At 37.8% G+C, this 24,885-nt stretch overlaps 1 protein-coding gene across 2 annotated transcripts in view; it reads left to right on the top strand.

Moving 5' to 3' along the window:
• The window catches only part of strn (striatin, calmodulin binding protein), a 72,960-nt gene that overhangs the window by 34,725 nt on the left and 13,350 nt on the right, over positions 1–24,885 (top strand). Inside the window, exons 2-8 of one of the 2 annotated variants that reach the window (XM_078399088.1) lie at positions 6,444–6,547; positions 12,033–12,106; positions 15,161–15,239; positions 15,951–16,121; positions 17,643–17,793; positions 19,739–19,883; positions 23,503–23,613. In XM_078399088.1, the coding sequence (XP_078255214.1) occupies positions 6,444–6,547; positions 12,033–12,106; positions 15,161–15,239; positions 15,951–16,121; positions 17,643–17,793; positions 19,739–19,883; positions 23,503–23,613 (835 nt within the window). The remainder of the gene's footprint in view (positions 1–6,443; positions 6,548–12,032; positions 12,107–15,160; positions 15,240–15,950; positions 16,122–17,642; positions 17,794–19,738; positions 19,884–23,502; positions 23,614–24,885) is intronic. The other variant, XM_078399089.1, reaches the window with a different exon arrangement.

Genomic DNA, 24,885 nt, shown 5'->3' with positions numbered 1-24,885 from the left:
TGGTGTCATCCGCGGATTTAATAATGGAGTTTGTGGAGTGGATGGGAGTGCAGTCATAAATGTACAGAGCATAGAGGAGTGGATTCAGCACACAGCCGTGTGGAGAGCTAGTGTTGAGTGTGAGGGTGGAGGAGCAGTGGGGCCCATTTTGTCTGTTTGTGGGCGGTTAGTGAGAAAGTCCTTTATCCAGGCGCAGGTGAGAGGGGGGAAGTCTAAGTCCGACAGCTTGTCGACTAAAATGTCAGGGATGATCATGTTAAAAGCTGAGCTATAATCAATAAAAAGAATCCTTACATAGCTCCCCGGATGTTCCAGATGGCTCAATGCAGAGTGGAGGGCTATGGCGATGGTGTCTTTCGTAGATCTGTTTGCTCTATAAGCAAACTGATGAGGGTTAAAGTTTGGAGGGAGGCTGGCTTTGATGTGCTATGAAATTAGTCTTTCAAAACATTTCATGACTACTGATGTTAATGCGATTGGTCTGTAGTCATTGAGACTGTTTATGGTTGGCTTCTTAGGGACAGGGATGATGGTAGCTGACTTCAGACAAGTTGGTATGGTGGCTTGTGTCAGGGAAAGATTGAAGATCTTGGTGAAGACCCCTGATAGCTGGTCAGCACAAGCTTTAAGTACTTTACCGAGTACACCATCAGATCCTGCGGCTTTCCTTGGGTTCACCGACTTGAGCACACGCCTCACTTGGTGTTCCTGGAGAGCGAGCAAGTTTTATATATATTATATATATATAAAATCAGTCATGCACACACTTCTCAGCACATGGTTCTCCCTATCATGATCACTGTTCTCTCACATACATTTCATTAGAGCCTACCCATACACATTCGCAATCAGTGACATCAAACTTATTTCCAGAAATCCTCTAATATTATATATCCTAAAATAACTATGAACACATGTCAAGATATATTTTCATTCTTTTCATTCTATATTAGTGTAATAAAATGTAATGCATACATACCTACACTAAGATAGTGCTAGATAGAGCTCTTAAAGATAGCGGAGTCAGGGGGTATGTGGAGAAGGCAGGAACGGGGTACTGATTGTGAATGATCAGCCATGATCACATTGAATGGCGGTGCTGGCTCGAAGGGCTGAATGGTCTACTCCTGCACCTATTGTCTATTGTCTATTGATACAGAGCGGCTAGCTTTAGACATTAGACTTTAATTTTTCATTAGAACGGAGATGAGGAAGAACTTTTTCAGTCAGAGTGGTGAAGGTGTGGAATTCTCTGCCTCAGAAGACAGTGGAGGCCAGTTCGTTGGATGCTTTCAAGAGAGAGCTGGATAGAGCTCTTAAGGATAGCGGAGTGAGGGGGTATGGGGAGAAGGCAGGAACGGGGTACTGATTGTGAATGATCAGCCATGATCACATTGAATGGCGGTGCTGGCTCGAAGGGCTGAATGGCCTACTCCTGCACCTATTGTCTATTGTCTATTGACATGAATAATGTACATTATTACCATAGTTTAGTTTTAAATTTAACATATAATTGAGGGGGTCGGTGCAATATAGTGCTAACCCTCACTTTTAGGAAAAATGAGTTACATGCATTAACACGATCCTTACCCACTACCCTACAACCTGTAAAAATTTCATATTTAAATTCAACCGATAAGTTGGTCAAATAACATAGTTCTTGTTTTTTTTTGTGATTTATGGATTTTTCAAATGTGAATGTCTCATAACGGCACATTTGTGGGTAAGCAGTATATTGCACCAACCCCCTTCAATTTTACATAATTCAAAAATGAACTTCATAAACAAGGATAACACTTTTTATTTCTGTCATTCATGGTAAGATTTACATCATTTTGTGTGCGAGAGATACATGGTTGCACATGGTTGCATATCGGCTAACCAATGAAAAGTTCAGGTCCTGATTTATACTAGCTCTTCACCTTCCCCCCCCCTTGTCTGAAGAAGGGTCCCAACCTGAAACATCACCCATCCTTTTTCTCCAGAGATGCTGCCTGATACACTGGAATTTAGAAGGATGAGGGGGGATCTTATTGAAATATATAAGATAATTAGGGGATTGGACACATTAGAGGCAGGAAACATGTTCCCAATGTTGGGGGAGTCCAGAACAAGGGGCCACAGTTTAAGAATAAGGGGTAGGCCATTTAGAACGGAGATGATGAAGAACTTTTTCAGTCAGAGAGTGGTGAAGGTGTGGAATTCTCTGCCTCAGAAGGCAGTGGAGGCCAGTTCGTTGGATGCTTTCAAGAGAGAGCTGGATAGAGCTCTTAAGGATAGCGGAGTGAGGGGGTATGGGGAGAAGGCAGGAACGGGGTACTGATTGAGAGTGATCAGCCATGATCGCATTGAATGGCGGTGCTGGCTCGAAGGGCTGAATGGCCTACTCCTGCACCTATTGTCTATTGACCCGGTGGTTTATTCCAACACTGTCTATTTGAATTGGATTCATGCTTCTGTACCACGTCAGGCAGCATTGGTCATGTTAGTGTCTGTCAAGGGTTTTTAACGAATCAATTCACCAATTGAAATTTTCTTGGCTCTAAGTATTAAGTTAAATGTCTTTTCAATTATATTGTGGATACAGTAGAGTTCTATTGTTTGCAAATGCCTAATCTCTGCTTCCATGACTTTTAAAAATAAAACAAAAAGAGATACAGCTCGTGGAGGTGAAATTAAAATGAACAGAGAAAGCAAAGAACACTTCATTAAATATGATCAATTGGCCAGATACAGACAGAGTGGATCTCTAGTGCAAATATTCAATCAGTAACATCCAAAGTTTAAAGATCATGAAGCAGCAACTATTCAAGAAATTGTTATAAATGTCAACTATCAACTTATCCAAGAAGTTGAACAAAAATAATTGTTTGCAGACATTTTAAATATGAGGAAATCGCAGAGAGTTATGAACACTGCCTAGTCTAGCACACAGAATCTGCCTACTAAAATGGCGCTGAAATTTACCCATGCTCTACTACGGTTTTCAGAGTGGAGTGGTTTATCTTGGTACTCTAGTATCTTTGATGCAGATAGTCCAAGTTGATTACTGCTTAGAAAAAGCTTTGAGAGAAGCAAGGACTTTAGCTGTACTAGAACAGTTATCTGGGTGGGGAACTTATGAACATGAGCATAGCTTGTTCCTGAAGGACTTAACTACCTTTTGATTGCAAGCACTTTTAAGAACTTGATACAGTCTTAATCTGGTTGGTTTCCTTCTTGATTGATTGATGGAACATTATAGCATGGAAACAAGTCATTCATCTCATCGAATCCATGCCGACTATTGATCACCCGTTCAAACTAGTTCTGCATTATTCCCACTGTCACATTCACACCCTGCACACTAAGGGCATTTTACAGAGGCCAATTAACCGAGAAAAGGAGAAACTGCACAAAAACTACTTGATGTCTTCACACCATTGCATTGTGCTAAGTGCAGTAGACTTGGAACAAGTGTGTAGCATCTATGAGGCAACAACAGCATTGTATTATATTGTATACAGAATTGTATATATGCAGTCTTGTTGCATCCCATATTATAACATCACCATCAAGCAAGTATTTCAAAGGGGAGTGAGAAAGAGTAAGAACAGGCTGAGGAATTCCTAGAATGGTATGATACATATCTGCCTGAGCGCTGAACAAATCAAAAAGGCAACATACAACCAAACAATCACAAAACCAATGGATCAGATATGAACGATCAATGTCATTTAAATTGCTAAAAGGAGATGAAGGAGAGTGGTGAATGTCCCTTAATAGCAATAATGGCAGAGTCTTCACGCTTAAGTGAAAAAATCGTAACTGAAGCATTTATAATTATCTTCAATCATAACTACTGTGGGTAATCATTTCTGCCTCTGGAGATCCTTTGCTACTGCAGAAACTATTTTTTAGCAGGAGCACTAAATTCGGAGAATAGCAAGGGACTCAACGATGATTAAGTGGTGATGCTGAAGACAACCTCCAAAGCTTGTAAGTAGTCCCAGGTCAGCTAAAGTATGGTTTATGTGGGAGTGTGGAATTTCATTCAAGTGCAAAATTTAATTCAAGTGCAAAATATCATTCAAGTGCAAAAGTGCAGAGTTTTTACATGAAACAGGGTGGAAAGAAGTGTAGTCTAGACAGCTGTGGGAGTCAGTGGGTTTGTAATAGATGGTGGTTAATAGTCTCTATTGTGATGGAGACGGTGAAATCTAGAAACGGGAGGGCAATGTCGGAGATGTCCAAGTGAATTTGAGTGCAGGATGGAAATTAAACGTGAAGTTGATGGTCAGTGAGTTCTGCATGGGTTCAGGAGGTAGCACCGATGCAGTCGTCAATGTAGCAGAGGTGGAGAATTTCCATCCTGCACTTAAATTCAAACCCGAAACATCACCCATTCCTTCTCTCCAGAGATGCTACCTGTCCTGCTGAGTTACTCCAGCATTTTGTGTCCATCTTCGAAAATTAGTACTTGATGGAAACATGCTAAATTTCCTTAGTTTCCCAATATAGTTATACAGTAATACTTCACTAATGAATGTCATCATCTATTAATTTATTCCATCTATCTATATACTAAAACTCTCGTTTGTTTGTTCCTGAACTGCAGCCAAAACGGTACATGATAGCGCGACAATTTTAGGCCCACCTTACTCACCGTCGTCCTTTTGGTGCTAATGGAAGAAGTTTCGTTGAAATCGGTGTTATATTTTTTAAGTTATTCACATTTTAAAGTTTAAATCTATCTCCTAGGGAGGGAGGGAGGATAAGGGGGGATGGAGAGGGGAGTGGGGTGGAGAGGGGAGTGGGGGAGGAGAGGGTGCTGCACTAATGCAAGAGAGGTTTGGGCCCAACGGGGGTCCACTTGGTCTAGTAGATACTAGATTATTGGCAGGAAAATGACAGGGGCATTATACTGCTTGACTCAAAGCATTGTCTGAAGTTGCTTTATGTTCACAGTCCATATTCCGCGAGCCTTGTCTATCTTGGCACATTCAAGAGATTCAAGATTCAAGATAGCTTTATTTGTCATCCAATGTAATACATTATGTAATACATAACACCAATGTAACACATTATGCTAATGGCAAATTCAATCTACTATTAATGAAAATGTTAAAAAAAAAATTTTTTTTAAATAAAAACATAAAATACTGCAAACGCTCAACAAGTAAGGCAGCATCTGTGGAAAAAGAAATACTAATGTTTCAGGTCTGGGACCTTCGGCAGCACAGCGGTAGAGTTGCTGCCTTACAGCGCTTGCAGCACCAGCGACCCGGGTTCGATCCCGACTACGGGTGCTGTTTATAAGGAGTTTGTATGTTCTCTCCGTTTCCTCCCACCCTCCAAAGACATATAGGTTTGTAGGTTGTGTAGGAAAATAACTGCAGATACTGGTACAAATCAAAGGTATCACAAAATGCTGGAGTAATTCAGCGGGTCAGGCAGCATCTCAGGAGAGAAGGAATGGGTGACATTTCGGGTCTAGACTCTTCTGAAGGGTTTCGGTCTCGACCCGAAACGTCACCCAATCCTTCTCTCCTGAGATGCTGCCTGACCCGCTGAGTTACTCCAGCATTTTGTGATACCTTAGGTTTGTAGGTTAATTGACTTAGTATAAGTGTAAATTGTCCCTAGTGTGTGTAGGACAATGTTAGTGTGTGGGGATCGCTGGTTGGTGTGGACTCGGTGGGCCAAAGGCCCTCTTTCCGCACTGTATCTCTTAATTAAATTAAACTAAACTGAACCTTCCATCATATTCTGTGTATTAATTCTGGGCCCAGTATGCAACTTTCATTCCATGTATGTTTATGAACTTTTAACTATTTTGAATTTCATCCTGCCTTTTAAGAAAGCGGGTCAATGAGGAAAATTTTATTCATTTTATGAATAATGGCAACGCTTTAGAACAAAATAACCTTCCCTAAATTTTGGTGATGCCTTCAAACCAAAATGCTACTGCTCTAGTGAATGGAGATATTCAATTGAAGTGATTCGAAATTTAAAAACTGGACTTTTATTCTCCGGGTTTGAGCTATTTTACATTTATTTGAAACATATGTATATGGCATCTTTAATGAATAGATACACCTGAATTCCTGGCCATTGTGCCAGAGACTAGGCATGGATGCCTATATATTGGAGTTATAAGCTGAAGGGAAGTAGGAAGTTTGTAGAAACATTACGGGGTACATTTATGATAAAGGCCAGGTCTCAGAAGGAACCTAATGTATTGACAAATAAGGTCAATGTGATATTGCTTAAGATTTAATGTGATTTATAGTCATTCTTTAATTGCTTATATTTACCAACTGCATTCATGTACCTTGTTCAAAAAAAGCATTTCAATCTTCTGGTGAGAAACTTGCATTGCTTCAAAATCTGGAAAGGTGCTAATTTGCACCCCAAACATCTTAAATTTAGATAGTTAATGCTCTTCTGTTCTTTTCTTTTAGGCACAGATTTCTTTCTTACAAGGAGAGAGAAAAGGCCAGGAGAACTTGAAGAAGGATTTAGTCAGAAGAATTAAAATGCTTGAATATGCTTTAAAGCAAGAAAGGTGTGCTTTTAAAAAAATATTTGTGTTGTAATCCAAATATTTTTAACATATGTACTCGTGTAAAAAGAAATATAACAGTTTAAACTAAATTCCACACAATGTTTGCGATTTAGTGAGGGATTGTAGACAACTCTTTTGTAATTATCTTTTTTAAAGGTTTGTGCAATGCTTTGTGTTCTACGCTTGCAGTTGAATGTAAAATCTGCTTTACACCTTTTGAAATTATTTACTGTGCTATTTATTTCCCTTTTATTAAGACAGTCTGCAAGTCAGTTTTGTAATATTTGAAAGACTATTGATTGAACAAGTAATTTTGGTACAGCTGACAATCACTTGGGACCCTCACACACAATTCTGCATATTGACGAGGCTGTTGTTTATCCCTGGAGTTCAGTTATTTAATCGAAAATTAGTATCCTTTCTTAGCGGGTAGTGATCATTGATAAAGGTGATGCATATTTTTTCCAATTCAGGTTGCTCAAGAATGTAGTTGTATTACTGCTATAATCTGGAAAACTCACCATAAGATTTTGATCCCAGGGGGTTGTATAACAAATATATCTCAGTCAGGATGATGATGAACTTAATGGAGAACATGGAACTCCTGTGTTCATTTTTATAACACTTTTGGAAGAGGCCTTGACTTATTTTTTTGAGTCGATTTTGTAGACTATACATGTTGCAATTACAGTGCATCAATGTTGGAAGTTTAAAATGATTAGACAGATAAATAAAACTAACTGCTTTATTCTCAATGAGCCTCATGGAGTGTGTTTGGCAGAACTAACCACCCAGATAAAAAAAGGGCATTCCATGATACTGTGACCAGAATGTAATAAGTGGTAAAGTGGCTAACAAAACAAGAAGATTAATGAACCAATGTGATTGTTGAGGTAAAACGCTCAGACAATAGACAATAGGTGCAGGAGTAGGCCATTCGGCCCTTCGAGCCAGCACCGCCATTCAATGTGATCACAGCAGTGCAGGCAAGAGAAATAATTAATGTTTCAGATGGAAGACCTTTTGTTATAAATGGCAAAGGGTGAAACAAGTTAGGGTGAAGATATTGTGACTCTGAAACGGGGTACAAATTGAAGGAAATCTCATCAAATGGAACATGATGTGGGAAAGTGTGAGGTCACGCACTGTAGTAAAAAGAATCGAAAGGCATTATTATCTAAATGGAAAGAAACTGCAAATGGTTGAACTACAGAGAGATCTTGGAGTTCTTCTGCAGCAAGTAGTTAAAAAACCCCCGGCATATTGGCTTTTATTGCATAGTTTAGAATTAGGAAAGTTTTGTTACAATTGTACACCGTATTGGTGAGGCCGCAACTGGAGTACTATGCACAGTTTTAGTCTGATTACCCAAGAAAGAATATTGTAGATTTTTTTCTCTCATAGAGCCTAGTGAATCACATAAGCTTTCTACCCAAATGAGTTGTTTAAGCAAGCATGTTGGAAATATTTAAAGATGAGGTAAATACAATTTTGAAATATTGAAGACTATGGAAACTTGGTGAAGAGGAGCAGTTGACGTTTGGTGTAGATCAGCTATGATCATATCAAGTGGTGGGGCAGGTTAGGACCAGGTGGCCTGTTCCATTTTCTTGCTCTTTTAAATTGAAATAAATGTTGGGGAACTGCAACTTAAAACTACACTTACTTTCTCTCTTTATCAGTTCCGATGAAGCGCTCTGTGATCCAAGACATTAACCTTTCTTCGTTCCACAAAAGCTGCCTGACCTTTCTAGTACTTCCTGCTTTTATTTGAGATATTCTGCATCTGCAGATTTTTTTTCTAATAGATGAGGACTGGAGTTAACTTATTTATTTTAAGAGGCTTTCTTTTCTGTTTACTTTAAGTTAGCAAGATCTTTACGTATTCTTTGTTATCCTCTGAATATCCACCAAATTATGACTGGGTATACCTATATCCAGTACTTCTAAGGATATCACTCATGATATTTGATGAATAAAATTCTATATCGACAATGCAAAATCCAGTTTTTCATTGCTTTTAATAGTCCTTTTTTTAACTGGATATTTCTGTTCATTCACCTTCACCACCACCCCACCCCCCACCTCATGAGAAACCAGCTGTACTATGATAGAATTAAGAAGATTAAAAATATTTTTGAGTATACCTATATCCAGTACTCCTAGGGATATCACTCATGATATTTGATGAATAAAATTCTATGTCGACAATGCAAAATCCAGTTTTTCACTACTTTTAATAATCCTTTTTTTAACTGGATATTTCTGTTCATTCACCCCACACCCCCCACAAACCCCTCCACCCCATGAGAAACCTGCTGTACTATGATAGAATTAAGAAGATTAAATATATATTTGTTCAACTTTTATAGTGTACTAGCCGGGCGTGGACTCGTTGGGTCCAAACCTCTCCTGCAGGCCTGGCAACCCTCCCCCAACTGATGACCCGTGGACCCGTTACCGGCCGGGGGATCTCCCCTGGGGCCGTGGGCGGGCAAGGGGAGAGGGAGCCACTTACCCCAGCCTCGGGCAGGCATCACGGCGGCCAGAGCAAGCCATGGACCCGTTGGGTGCAAACCTCTCCTGCAGTGGGAGCTGGACGGCGACGGCCATCTTCTTTGATCATCTGCCGCCCCGCTGCACGGGGCATGCCGGGACGGTTGCCGGTCCTCCCGGCGGGGGGTGGAACGCATTTATTAAAGTTTATTAAGTTAATTGCTTTTAAAATGTAAGGAAACTTGATCAATCGAGACCGCAGGCGAATGGTGAGAAGGGTAGGCCTAAAATTGTTGCGCTATCGTGTACCGTTTTGGCTGTGTTTCGGGAACACACAAACTGATATACGAATATACAAGATGAGAGCTTTAGTAATATATCGATCTATTCTTAAAACATTTTCTAACATGGAATGTTTGAAGCACTTGACTCAAGCATCATCTGGTCTATTCTGAATTCATCCAGATCATGCAACTGATTAACCTTGATAATTGTTCAGACTTCTGTTCAGATATAACATTACAGCTTTTGTAATGAATATCTTATTGTAATTATCTTATCTTTGTAATGAGTACTCCTATCTTGGTTAATTTTACTCTAATGAGAACTTTAAGACCATTTTTTTCCTATAACAAATCAAATTAAAAACAAGGAACTGTCCATGCTAATTTACAAAAAAAATACACACAAAGTGCTTGAGTAACTCGGGGTCAGGCAGCATCTCTGGAGAACATGGATAGGTGATGTTTTGAGTTGGGACTCTTCTTCAGACTCAAGAACATGTACATTTCAAAGCCCTGTGGACTCAAATCACAGTTTACAAGTTTACTGTCACTGAAGAATTAGTTAAATTCCACAACACCACCTCATAATAAATTAATTTAATAAACTGGAAGAACTCCTGATTACTTTAAAAAATAATTAATTAACTAGCTTCATGTTTTAGATACTTGTTTAGATATTGCATGTCTCAGAGAGGATTCTTCAAATCTTCCGGTTGGGTGAAGAGACCTTATTTCTTGCCAGTTGACAGGTGTCATCATTCCCTTGTAGAGAGGATGCTGCGTTAGATGAATTGGCAAATTTCTTGCAAAAATCATGGTTGCATTGCAGCTGATTTATAGATCAGACGTGCTTGTATCTGTTAAAAATCTTGGATATCTTGTTATTGCAGAATGGAATTCATTCAGACCGTTTTGTTTTCTATATCATGAAAATAACTTGGCTGGACTGAATAACAGAAAATGAATTTCAATAAATTTTCAAACATAGAACTAATTCAATAATCTAAGACCAATTAGCTTAATGTATGTGATGACAAAGATCCCGTTTTTTTGTGCAAAAATAGAAAGAAGCAAATTATTTGTGATGAGCAAATGCAAATATATACATATATATTAAAAATTGAAGTTTTTTTCATTTGGTTTTCTGAATTTTAAAAAGGAAGGTCACATTGAACCAGCCTTATAATTCTTTGAAGAAAAAAATACTTGGGCAATACAATGATATGATTATATATGGAATTGCCAAATACCTAAAACAAGAATGGACTTGCAAATGAATTTTATACATAGTGCAGCATTAGATGACTCATGTTAGTATGAAGTGAAACCTTGTGACTACACAATGGTTGACAGTCACGTTTTGGCACAGTACAATTTTACCTTTTGTAGGTTAGACAAATATGGAGAATTGAGTGTTCAATAATTTACTAATGTTGACTAAATATGAACCAAGTGACCGATAAAAATGCATATACACAAATCATTTCACACGTTCATTGTCAATGCTGTGCAACCCTTAAAAATATGTAGTTGGTAAAATGTCCTAATTTACCATTAATCGCCAGACAGGGCAAAGAACAGTGGGGAAATATTGAAATTACTTAGTAAAGCATTGTGTAGGCCATGCTATAGCATTTGTTTTTTCCAGATATCTAACTTTTTTTCCAAAAAGTTTACCTTCACCTTCGTTCCCCACGTATTTTTGATATCCCTACCAAGGTAAAAGAAAATTGACTACCTATCTATCTCTCGCATGTTTCTGTCACCCCCTCGGATTCCTTCACTCTGGGGAAAACAAACACAACCTACCTAATCTTCCCCCAAAAGTAAAGTAATCCAGTCCAGGCAACATCATGGTGAACCTCCTCTGTACTCTCCAGCACAATCACATTTTTCCTGTAATGTGGCGCCCAGAACTGCACACAATACTACATGTGTCGCTTAACCAGTTTTTTGTAAAGTAGCAACATAACATCCCAACTCTTGTCAATTATGCTCTGACCTATAAATGCAAACATGTCTTATACCTTCTTAATGTTGCCACTTTCAGGGAACTGTAGACTTGGATTTTTAGGCCTGTTTGTTCGTTAACAGTTGTTGAAGACATACTGCTTACTGTATATGTACTATCCCTGTTTGACTTCACAAAATGCATCATCTTGCACTTGTCAGGATGAAATCCCATTTGCCAAAGTTCCACCCAACTGATCTGTATCCGGCTGAAGTCTTAGACAATCCTCTTCGCTATCCAATGCCACCAGTTTGCATGTCACCACAAGCTTGCTTATCATTCTTCCTATTTTCTTCAAAGTTTTCCATCTGGTGCAGTTTTCAAAATGTCATAAAGAATGAAGTTCTTGAGAATTATTGGATGTGCAATGCTTTAACCTTGCTTAGATATCATGTTATTGCAGTATGGAATTCATTTATAGCATTCTACAGTTTCCTGTTTTGTATTTCTCTGAAAATGCAAAACTTTCCAGTTTTCTGGAAAAAAGATGGAAGACCTTTTCTTCCACCTTTTTTGAACCACATGAACAAAATATGCACTTGTTTTCTTTGTTCAATTAATAGTTTGAATGTTGGTATACTCCATAGAATTTGAGTGTAATACTAATGCTACTTAATTTGTTATTCTGCAGTGAAATATCACCTTATGGGTGCCTCAGCGCTCCGATAAACCTTTTTCCTCATTTTCCTTTCAGAGCTAAACACCATAAATTGAAATACGGCACAGAGTTGAATCAAGGAGATATGAAGCCTCCAAATTATGATTCTGGTAAGATATGCTTGCTGAAGGTAGCATTCCATACGAGAGTAGCCAACATATTTGCAGGTACTGTTATGTTAGTTTTGACAGCGACATCTAAAATGTCAAGTTACTGAGCTTAGAGTACAAGTAAGTAATGAATTTGTAATTCATGTTGAAAGATGTGGGCCAAAAGATGTTGTATAGCTATAAGCCTCTGCCTAAGATGTCATAAGGGCAGAAGAAATTATAACTGGTTCTGTTGGATTCTGGCAGAGCATTTTATGTCCCAAAGGTTTTATTCATAAAGTTAAAGATTCATTAGTAACTTCTAGAATGTATTTTAGTAAGGCATTTGATAAAGTCCCTCATGTTAGGCTGATCCAAAAGATTAAGATGCATGGGATCTGCAGTGACTTGATTGTTTGGATTCTGAACTGGCTTGCTCGGAAAAGACAGAGTTGCAGTGGAAGGTCTGTGGAGGTTTGTGACTAGTAGAATTTGCTGGGATCTGTGCTGGATATAAATAAACTACCAGAATAGGTGGAGAAATGGCAGATGGAGTTTAATTCAAGTGTGAGACTTTGCATTTGGGAGGTCAAATATAAAAGGAAAGTATACAGTTAATGACAAGACCTTTAATAGCATTGATGTAGAGGGATCTTGGGGTCCGAGTCTATTGTTTCCGTAAAATAGCAACGTAAGTAGATAGTGGTAAAGAAGACACATCGTATAGTTGCCATCATTGGTCGGGACATTGAATATGAATCAGGAAGTCATGATGCAAATTATAGACCTTTGGTTAGGCTGTATCTGCATTATTGCATACAGTTCTGGTTGCCTCATTCCAGGCAGGATGTGGAGGCTTTGGAGATGGTGCTGCAGAAATTTACTAGAATATTGTCTGGATGAAGTATTAGTTATAAGGAGAGGATGAACAGAATTGGGTTATTTTCCCTGGAGTGTTAGAGGCTGAGGAGAAACTGTTAGAAGTATGTAAAATTGTGAGAGACAGAAATGGTACAACCTTTTTTCTAGGTTGGATATGTCAAAGACTAGAAGGCATATCTTCAAGTGAGAAAGGGAAAGAAGATATGCAAGGCTTTTTTTTTGTTGCAGTGGTGGATGCCACAATTGTTTAAGGGATTATTCACCTCAGTTGATTTGATTCCAATGTTGATGAAAAAATTGGGGTAAATTATGGTAAAAAATTGTTCTGTTGGTAATATGGAAATGCCATTTGACTATTTCAAACTGATTCCTGGTAAGTTTGTGGAAGCATTATTTCATGCAGACCACTGGGTTAGCATGAAAGTTCATCTGATTTAGTAATGTCCTGCGAGGAAAGAAATCTGTCTTTACCCAGTCTGGTCTACATCACCATTGTGGTTGGCTCTTAATAGCTCTCTGAAATTTGTAATTGGAGATGCATAATAATAATGCAAATCTTGCTAGTAATGTTCACATCACACAAAGAAACACCCAACTGCTTTTGGCTCCAAACCAATTAATGTTGTCATGATGACATTCCTACTGTATGTGTAATTTGGACTTTCTCTGACCTCATATTTCACACATCTTCTCTCCTTATCTCACAGCCTTTTGTCTTCTGTTCTCTGGCCTTTGTCCACCTATCTGCCAGACAACCCCCCCCCCCCCCCCACCTATATCCATCTATCGCTTGCCAGACTTTGTTCCGCGCACCCTTCCCCACTTCCAACATTTTCCCACCCCCTACCACAATCTGAAGAAGAATCCCGACCCAAAACGTTGCATATCTATGTTCTCCAGAGATGCTGCTTGACCCGCTGAGTTACTCCAGCACTGTCTTTTCATGTTCAGTTATGTCCATTGTGAGAGTATGCAGTGTGTCACCACAAGGTGACCGAAGTGTTTTTCTTTTCTTAACCTCACCTTGGCTCATGAGCCTAAATTTGCAAGATTTGTTTCAGATTTATTTCCTTTGTGATCTCACATGTAGCAATTTTCTAATATACAGTAAGTACAGAAAGGCAATGAATATAAAGGTACAAATTTAATTGATTAAAAATTTGAGTTTAAAACTTCAAGACATTTATCATGGTAAGTTAATGATAAGAACTAGATTTGAGCTAGTTAATGGAATATTACTTGTTGAAGGTCATACGATTTTGTATAGCACTTATACAGCACCTTTCCCTGAGGGGGCTGCATCACTAATGCAGGAATTGCAACTGTAACAATAGTTGTGCAGTAATTTCTCAGGCATTTGGAGCTGCTGGTGAAGTGCATCTTCGGAGATAGTCTTGGCCTATTTCAGCTGAGTAAAAGTAAAAGGAGCATTTGTATTTGTCATTGTTTTCATTCTCAGCATTTCTTAAAACAATTTCACAATGAATGAAGCATTTATGAAGAGCAGATACTGTTATTTAAGCAAGTAGGAAAGCCAATTTGTTCAGTGTAGTCTCAAATGGCAAGCAACCAGCTTATCCATTATGTGAAGGAAGACACAAAGTGCTGGTGCAACTTAGTGGCTCAAGCAGCATCTCTGGAGAAAAGGAACAGGTGACATTTCGGCTCGGAATCCTTCTTCAGACTGAATGTTGGTTGAGAAATCGTCCATATGTGATGTTGGTGGAGAAATGGATGTTTAGCAGGACAAGGTGGACCGTTCTTCAAATAGTGCTAACGACATATTTTACATTCACCAAAATCAGAAAACTGATTAACATGATGTCTAAAAGAATATTAACCAGTAATGCAGCACTAAAACAGTTAAACAGTGATGAACTCCAAGAGCACGGCTTGAAAAAAGCCTTCTGTTCCACTTTTAGTACAGAGCTGATCAGTAAACTTGTTCTGAAATTGAAAAATCACCCAGACAGTTGATTCTGGGAGAGACCTGAATGCCGCCGCCATCTCTAGCTTGTGTGTATGTCAATTAGAAGCCAAGGACCAGATTACTACTTTACCCTATGTAAGTGTGCAATTGGGAAGCACAACTTGTAGACATACCACTCTTTTAAAATCATTATTCCTACAGCATTGTTCTTAATATTAGTTGGTTTGTTAATGAGGAATTCAATCTGACTCATATCTTTCTAGATGAAGGGAATGAAAATGAAATACAGACCACACAAAATAATCAATTAACATGGAAGCAAGGGAGGCAGCTGCTTCGTCAGTGAGTATTTGCAATTACTCATCTATTTTAAAATTATTTTGTTTCTAATATCTCAATTGTCGGTGCCTTAACTGTAAAAACAAGCTTTTCATTCAATTTTGTGTTTAAATTTGAAAAAAATATAACAAGTTGAAAAGTAACCATTTAATTTTAACTTTAGATATTATTATTCTGTGCAGAATCATTATATAAAATATTTTTTGAGGGATTGGCTGTCCTTTGTTAATTCGCAGTCAATTTAGCTTATTTCATCATGGATTTTTAATTTGATATTCAGATGTCCCTTCAACTGTATTGCTATGAATAAATATTGTTGGAAGTTCCCCCACCAACTAACCACCACACCACATTCCCCCTTCCATCAGATCCAAACAAGGAAACCGCTGAGTTTTTTGGTGTCGACAATGTAATGAATGTTGAATTGTTAACAATAGCCCAGTACTGGGAGCTTTCATTTTCCTGTGATTATAGAGGCTGGTACTGAAAGAGACTCATCACTTTCAATCTGCAGCTGGTACGAATGACTTTTTTTTTTGTTAGCACTCGCAGCAGTAAAGCAGAATGGTGTAGAGTATTTCTAGGTGGTATATTTTCCTCATTTTTTCAAAATAGTGCATCATTTGTAGCTAGCTAATTTGCTGGATAAATTGTGATGAAGCTTCATAAGATTCTCATGTTTTAAAAATGCTGCAATCCACTGTGTTTCATCAGATACTTGCAGGAGGTGGGTTATACAGATACCATAATAGATGTGAAGTCAAGGCGAGCACGGGCACTACTTGGCCTCACTGGTGATGATCTAGACAAATTATCAGAAAACAAGAATTTGGAGTCTGTTATCAATGGTGGTGAAACACTATTAAAAAGGACAGACATGATTGGGTAAGTGCCTTATACTGCCAAAGTGCATCTATTTTAGATCTAAATTTAAATCTAGATTTAGTGTACTTCCTCTTCAATCTTTTGTACTAGATTTCTTAAAATTGTGCCAATAGTATGTTGGGTCACTTCTTTAGTTTTTTTGTGCACTATTCCGGATTTTTTCAAAATTCATTAGAGGCGAACAGGCAGGTTTTCACCCATAATGCAAATGTATAATATCACTATATACTGCATTGATTTACTCTGAATTAATTTGACTTGCATGATGGCCCAACCATTTCTTCGACCTTTCCGTTAGTCCCAACATTTTATGTATTTAATTGTTTTCATTTGGCTCGAGACCAAAAACTTACATTCTTAAACCTAATGCTTAAACTTTGAATTATTTGTTTTTGATGTTGCATATTTGCTATTATGTGATTGTTGGGGTCAATAAAGCAAAATTCTAGCATTAATGTAATAGAAAAATGTGAAGTGAAAAATATTGTTCAAGTCTCAAACAAAAAGCTTTCATTTTCTTTGGGGTGACACTAAAGACTGAAGTAAAGACAATTATTTTTCCATGCTGGTCGAGGCAGATATTTTAGTGGCATTTAAGAGACTTTCGGTTAGCCGTATGGATATGGAGGGATGTGGATAATGTGCAAACAGATAAGAGTTGGTGTCATGTTTGGCATAGACATTGTGGTCTAAAAGGCCTGTTCTTGTGCCATACCTCTGTGTTCTATATTCTAATTTGAACATTCATTGAATTTTTACCTTATTGCTACTCTTAATTAATATTTATCTTAAAAGTTGTTGATGTGATATGACATTACAAAAAACATCTTACCTGGTAGGCTAAGATGTGAGTTCATGAAAAATTAAGTATCGCCTAAAGATGTATTGCATAAATTTAGTGTGTGGGATGGATTTTTTCTGTTTTTTAAATTTCATATATGATGTAGGGAATGCAGATTGTCAAATGTTTAAGATAACAGTTTTTATCTTGTGAGGAGATTACATTATTGTGCTGTCATAATAACTGGAACAAAATGATATGTAAAAAGATTATCTTGCAAAGAGTCAATGTGAGTAGAACGGCCTCTTGCTGACCTCTATAATTATGAGAATATCTTTAGCATATAATGGCAACAAAAGAACTATTCTAGCTGTTTTTTTGTAATCCCTACATTTTTAATCAGTTCTGTAAATCATGGAGAACATACTGTTTTATATCTGTAGGTTTGAAACGTACGTAGAAAATATCTTGTATTTGTTTCACTCTTAAAGATATATGAAAGACATGCCCCCAGAAAATTTTCACATATATCCTTAATGGTCTGTTATAGAGCAAGTCTAATAGAATTAGGGAATGATGTAAGAGGTTTGAGAGGAATGAATCATTGAAAGAAAGAGAAAATTTGCCTTTTATCAGTCAACACAGGAACAATGTGATATTTTTTGATCTCACATTTGCTGCAAGTTATCTATGAACTAAACAGATGATGTGATTTCCTTCCCCCCCCCCCCCCCCCCAAGAAATTCCGGAGAGAAAGTTAAACCTCTTCCGACCGATTCAGCAGATGCGCTGGAAACATTTAAATTTCTTGAAAATGCTGCAGCGGTATTTAGCGATGAAGATGAAGATGATGAGTCTGATGGAAAAGAGCAGACCATTATTGATACCTCGGTAGGTTAAATATTTGGGCATATGAGTAAATAAGTTAAAATTTCATATCAGTATCCGAATGAAAAATGTGTAAAATTAATTTCATGTTTTTCTTCCATCGATACTCAATAATGGTCCTTTTGTGTAAAACATATTCCTAATTTGTGTAAAAATCCACAAAATATAGTCGTTTTTGAAATCATTTATGTTTTGTAACGGAACAATACGGCACAGGAACAGGCAATGAAATCCAATGGCTTTGAAGTAACTGTTTAAAGGGATTAGTTTCAAACCATTGAAGCAGTTGCAAGTGACCTGATTATTTTCAGTTTATGCAATCTTCTGAATAACAATAAATTAACTATCTAATTACATTCTTTCCCCTCTGTCAAGTGCCATATCTATTGTACATTTCTTCAAATTTACTTCAAGTTTACTTTGAATGTTTTTATCTTGCTCATTAGCTTTTGTTTACCATAATCTTTCTTACTTGCTCCAATATGTCATTTTATTGTGATTCTTTATGACACTCCCAGGAAGAGCCACAAGGCCACTTAAATAAATACAAAGACAAAGTGCTGGAGTAACTCAGTGGGTCAAGCAGCATCTCTAGAGAATGTTTCCGATCAAGGCCCTTCTTCAGGCCACTAAATACATTTACCATGTTTGCCACGTTTCATCTCACTTCCTCCACCTCAGTCCAATCCCCTCGGACCACACCAGCTCAGTAGTGCTGCTTGTGATCTTCCCATTCTGGATCTTTGGTTGTGTCCTTGTCTGCATCCTGAATATCTGAATATCTTGAATATCGTTTTAGACCTCCTTAGGTGGTCCTTTCTTTCCAGCAAATTAATTTCCCAAACTTTGTCTTGTTAGTTTCCCATCATTGTGATTATTTCTGAAGTAAGCAATGTAGCTGCTTCTCGGTTTCAGCAACTATATCAAACATAATGAGGTCCATTTGAATTTAATTCCTCTGGACAGTTCCTCCGTGCAAGTTCTGTATAGTACAAAGATTTCCACTCTCTTGCCACACTGCGGTCTTAAACTGGAGTAAATTTTAAAAAATGTGAACCTGGATGCATTCTAGTGTTGGCTTCCAGGTCAGTCCCAACATTGCCTTCTTCAATTCAAAAGCTTTTCTGTTTAAAATCTATTATAAAATCAGTTAAGCACTAGAGTGAGAATCAACTTAAAACATGGAGAACTTACAAAGCAGTCAAATCAGACCTCCCCACCAATAATCCCACACTTAGTGAGTTGTTAATGAAACGAAGATGGCAATCACTTCCAAAAGCAATCTTGCCAAAAATAACTCTGGCTGTTGCCATGCTTTTATTACCCGGATTAATTTTCTATAGAGATCTTTTTGTTTCATATTTCTTGTTTTTTACAAATACATTTGTACGGGAAATGTATTAAAAACAAGCAGTGGGTTGGGATTCCAATAAATCAGACCAAATTATAATATTTAAAATAAGTAGAATTAGCATGGTTAAAGGGAGAAAGTGGAATGGAAATGAGGAGGAAAATGGAAAGGGAGCAGAACTATTAACACATTTTAAAATAATCACTTTGCGTTTTCCAGTATATGGACTTTGCTGCAGCTGATGTTATGATGCAGCACCCTCTGATGGTGGGCATCAGGAATTGTACTGAACAGTAATTGCCTCACAAAATAATAGGGAGATCCTATTCCAGCAGTAATAAATATCACAACATTATACTTGTGCAAAGGCTCAACATTGTAGATCAATAACACAATGTCTATAAATTAAATAAATTTTGAATATAAACAGAACATACGCTATACATGTGATGACAGCTGCAAAGCAAGCAAAGGTATGTAAAGTCTGATTTTAACGGTGAATGATTCTTCCATGACATTACTCTATTTTATAGTGTGCTACTAAATTCCAAAGAGCTTGATTGTCACTTGCTGATTAGATTACTCTTCCTTTCGCAGTTTGATAACGTTGCACCTTCTAATGCAATAGAAGATATGGACACTGTGGAAGCACTGAGAGAGTTTGACTTCTTAGGAACTACTGAAGATGGGGAAGAAGCAGGAGAGTCCAGGAGTGCAGGCGATGGAACAGAATGGGGTAAAAGTTTTTGATATCTTGTTGAATTCAAACAATCAACTTGTTCACTTTAAATTTTTGTTATGTATTAAAAATGATTACACACTTAAGGTATACATTAAAAATGGGCATCTTCAGGTTAGATGTTTCATAAAAATTGGGATGTAAAATATACTTAAGTATTTATGGAAGTGTGCCTACCTGAAATAAAAGTTAGGCTACTAATGACAATTGTTAGTTCCTCTCTTGTATCTTTCTGGTTTTTATGATTCAGTGGTTCATGATGAGCTGGAGGATGTTCTTTGCTTTACAAAAATAAGTGATCAATAAAAAATAATTGTCATTCTTGTGCATCATATTTATTAATGACATTCTCTGATTTGCCTGGTTGTAACATTGGGCTCCCTGTTTGAAAATGAAAGAAAATAACAATGGTTCGAGTTTAACTCGGTGCTTCAAAAAAGGCAGCAGGTTAAAGTTACTGGAAGTATGTGAGAGGGTACTACGTCAGTTTATTATACCGATAATTTACCATTTGAAAGGCAAACAATCAAAACAATCGATAATGATATCTGGATGGTGGACTATTAGTTTGTTGAAATTGTTGTTTTGCATCTTTATATCAGTTCTAACTATAGGTGTAGATAATTTTGGACAAAGCATAGACCTGAGTCGGTACAGTGGAAGAGAATTAATGGAAAGAGTACATTATTATATAGCTGGCTTTGAAGGCCATTGTAAGATATTTGAATATAATTTAGTTCATTTGTAAGTATTTGGAGGAGAAACCAGTCTAGGAACCAAGTTGTGTTGTGGAGCTTGAACAGGTATGAGGTCTGGAAGGATAAACCATGGCCGGGAAATCCATCCGGGTTGGTTGATGTTCGCGGATTTGCTCTCAGGTGGGCCAATCTGATGACTGCAACAGTAGCCCTGGGTACAGATATCTACATGGCTATCGGGGTGGGCGTTGTCATTCTGTAGACTTTCTGTTCAATACGAACATGGAATGCATTGAGTTTGTCGGGGAGGGATGCGTTGTTGCCAGCAATTCTGTCCAATTTAACTTTGTAGCCCATTATAGCATGGAAGTCATGCCACAATCGACGGATCTCAGTTTGGTTTGTTTGGAACTAGCTCGGTCTGGAATTGTCTCTTGGTACTTCTCATGGTTTTGCGAAGGTTGCACTTTGATTTACTGTACAGGTCAGAGTTATCTGACTTGAAGGCATCAGGATTCCAGGATTTCATTAGGGAGTGGGTCTAACATGTTCATCCATGGTTTCTGGTTGGATACACTTAACGACTTCTGTGGCATGCATTCTTCGCCACACTTACTGATGAAGTCTGCGATGGCGGTGACATTCTCATTTAGGTTGGCTGTTGTATCCTTGAATATGGACAAGTCCACCAACTCAAGGCAGTCACATAGGAGATCATCTATTTCCTCAGAACAGCACTGTATGACTTTACTAAACCTGCTCTCTTCTGCTTGCAAATGGGGAGAAGTGGCACTGCCTAATGGTCAGATTTTCCAAAATGCAGGTACAAGATGGAGCAGTAGCTAGGTTATCTTCGACCAGAAATTCATCTGAATTGCTGTGGCTGCCAGAGTGGTCATTGACTGGATATGGCTCAATATATAACTTCTTGAAGCATCTTCATTACCTACAAGTCAGGAAAATTTAGAAACATTCTGTACTTACCGAAATATATTTCCTCATTGTTGCATTGATTATAGTACTGATGGGCTTGTCAGATATTTGGTGATAACCAAATAAAACACTGATCAAATGTACAGGTTTGTTTTTTAGGCACTGGTCTCAGCAATCCTTAATGGTATAGGACCAGAAACTGATGATCTCTTTAGACCTTTCAAGAAGGTTTATAAATAAATTACTGGAGCCTAAAAAAATCATAGCCTAAAAAAATATTTCCCAATGGGTGCTTTGGGTACTTTGCTTCTGAAATTGTTCCTTTTGTGTCAGCAGACCCGAATTTAAGAAGTGGTGCAGTATGCAAGGCATTCAATGCAAGCAACCTCTAGATGAGTGTTTTTTTTTAATTATTTATCTTAACTGTTTAATTAATTTCTCAGTGGGATTTCATTTCAGATTTTGAGAGGGTTGCTGATGAAAATATAACACTTGCTCAAGGTAAATTGGAGGAAAGTACATTAAAAGGAATCTGGATCTATGAGGACCATGCCACTGAAGATAGTTGAGGGAAGGAATAGGAAATGATGAGGCCGAGAATAGTGTTAAAATGAAGATGAGAGCATTGAAATTTGTGTTGGGAAGTGAGACAATAGAACATTGTGACAGAAAAATGTCACTATGTGGAATTGGAGTTTGTTCAAAATTGACTGATTTGGCAGCAGAATGCACAGAAAACTGGAGGGGGGGACATAGAGAGTCTCTAAATGATCTTCGGAACTGGCTGAGGTTGCAAAGCTAGAATGTGATAAGGCTACCAGGGTATTTGTAGACGAAGAAAACATTTCAAGTTTTGCATAATTGTTCAACCATAGAATCCTGTTGAGTTCATGTCAGTTCCTAACAGAGCAACCTTTTCAGTCCCATTCCCTTGTTTTCTCTCCAGATCCTTGCATATTGTCTTCCCATGCCCACTCGTTCCCTTTTGAAAGCATTGACTAAATTGCTTGTTCCACCACCCTATGTAGAGCTGATATGAGAAGCAGTTGTAATTGAAGTTAAATGGTAGAACCCAGTGATGACAGTGTCGGTCAGTGGTAAAAAGATATACCATCATTAAAACCTTTTAAGTATGAGTGATATGTGTTAAAAATCATTAAAACGTGGCTCTTGCTTATGTATCTCCTGTGTAAATTGAACAAATTCTGGGAGTGATCTGTGCCATTGGAAATATAAACCAGTGCATTCCCTGTGAGGAACTGTGCAGGAGTTATAGCTGTGGAGGAAAGTTTGCAAATTTACTATGTACAAAGGATTACTACTAAATATCCACTAAATGTGTGATGTTAGGACAACGAGAGTTGTGTAATCCAAGGATTACCTGTGGAACAAATGATTAATGTTATATTGCAAATCATTTTTGATTCTGGTTGGTTGAATTTTGAAAACGTGCTTAGGTTTTATGAAACCACTACCATATACAAGTAACTAATATAGTAAAATTAACTCTATAAAATGGTGAAAACTTATGATGCTGTAGCGAAGGCGTAACAGAGCCATGCCGAGATGATGCTCAAGATGGCTATTATTGCCAGTAAAGTATTTGGGGTGCTTTGCATGGATATTTTCTAATAAAGCTTGCAAAAAAATCTGTAACTACTGCCAGAAATGTGTGTGCGAGTGAGTATGTAATGTATAAATCCCATATTCCATTGATGGATTATCTCTCCTTTCTCTAAAATAGCCAATGTGATGTTATATTCAAGACTCAAATATAACAAAACTCTAACATCAATTATGATTAATTGTATTTTGGTTATTAAGATAATCCCTGCTGAGATCATTTTTGTGGAACCATATGACCGTTTAGCTCTAATTATGAACTTGCTGTGATGTTTTTAACAGACAATTTTGGAACTACCTGCTAATGGTGTAAGAGGTGGATTGTTCCATTAGGCATTCTCTGATTTGTTTCACTATGCTGTGTTTAGACAAGGAAGATGTGTGTCCCACACCAGAGAGCTGGGACGTGGACCAGGGACTAATAACAAAACTCAAGGAGCAGTACAAAAAGGAGCGAAAGGGGAAAAAGGGGGTGAAGAGTAAGTGCGTATGAAATCTGGTATACCTTTGGCTCAAACTCTCTTTTACCACACTTTTCAAACAAAAGTATCCAGATACTATTCCTGTTCCTTTAAAACCATCTGCTTAGTCTGAGCTATTCTTGATCATCTCTTTCACCATTGCCTTGTTTTAACATTTTTGTGGGAACTTGTTGCTTAAAACTACATTTAATTCCTTTTATCATTTGCCTGCTGCTTTATTTTTCTGCAATCTCCATTTATTTTCCATGACTTAATGTCATAGATTTTAGTTTTGTGTGCTGATAAACAACTAAACTTTTATAACTCTATAATGAAAAAACTTTAACATGTCCAGTGCCTAATTCTGTCGTCAGACTGGTTGGTGGAAGGAAGTTTTATTTTCATGTATAAATTTTAATCTTGTGACTAGCAATACTCAATAAGTTATTGTGGTGATCAAAATTATGGACTACGGATTCCATCTATGAAATGATGGTCCACCACACCTAATCTCTCACCTTGAACCTATTCCAGAGAAGGGACAAGTACATGGTATCACTTGCAATGAATGAATGAGTTTATTGGCCAAGTATGCATATACAAGGAATGTGCCTTGGTGCTCCGCTCACAAATGACAACACAAACATACAGTTAACAATTAAGAATAAAGCATAACCACATCAAAACAATAAGGATACAACATTATGGTCTAAACATGTGGGTGAAAATAAACCAGAGCAAAAAAGAGACTACAGACTTTGGTTATTGAGTAGAACTATCACTCGTGGAAAAAAGCTGTTTTTATGTCTGGCTGTGGCTGCTTTGACAGTCCGGAGTCGCCTTCCAGAGGGAAGTGCTTCAAAGACTTTGTGGCCAGGGTGAGAGGGGTCAGAGATGATCTTGCCCGCTCGCTTCCTGGCCCTTGCAGTGTACAGTTCGTCAATGGGGGGGAAGGTTGCAGCCAACAACCTTCTCAGCTGTGCGAACGATCCGTTGCAGTCTCCGGATGTCGTGCTTGGTGGCTGAGCCAAACCAGACCATGATGGAGAAGGTGAGGACGGACTCAATGATAGCAGTATAGAATTGGACCATCATGCAAATGAGCATCATCAAAGAGTGTTGGGGCAAAACAACTTGAAAGCTGCAAAGATATTCAACAAATGCACAATTACAGTATAAACATTGGTCAGTAATCGAGCAAATTTGTTGTTTCCAAGTGTATCTGGTCCTAGTCTACTCCAACATAGGGTACATTTTAATACCTTGCAATAGTTTTATATGCTTACTTAG

Source organism: Rhinoraja longicauda, chromosome 5 (genome assembly GCF_053455715.1).
Source record: "Rhinoraja longicauda isolate Sanriku21f chromosome 5, sRhiLon1.1, whole genome shotgun sequence".
Taxonomy (NCBI): Eukaryota; Metazoa; Chordata; class Chondrichthyes; order Rajiformes; family Arhynchobatidae; genus Rhinoraja; species Rhinoraja longicauda.
The sequence above is the reverse complement of the archived record's forward strand: the minus strand, read 5'-3'. Positions and strand labels throughout refer to the sequence as shown.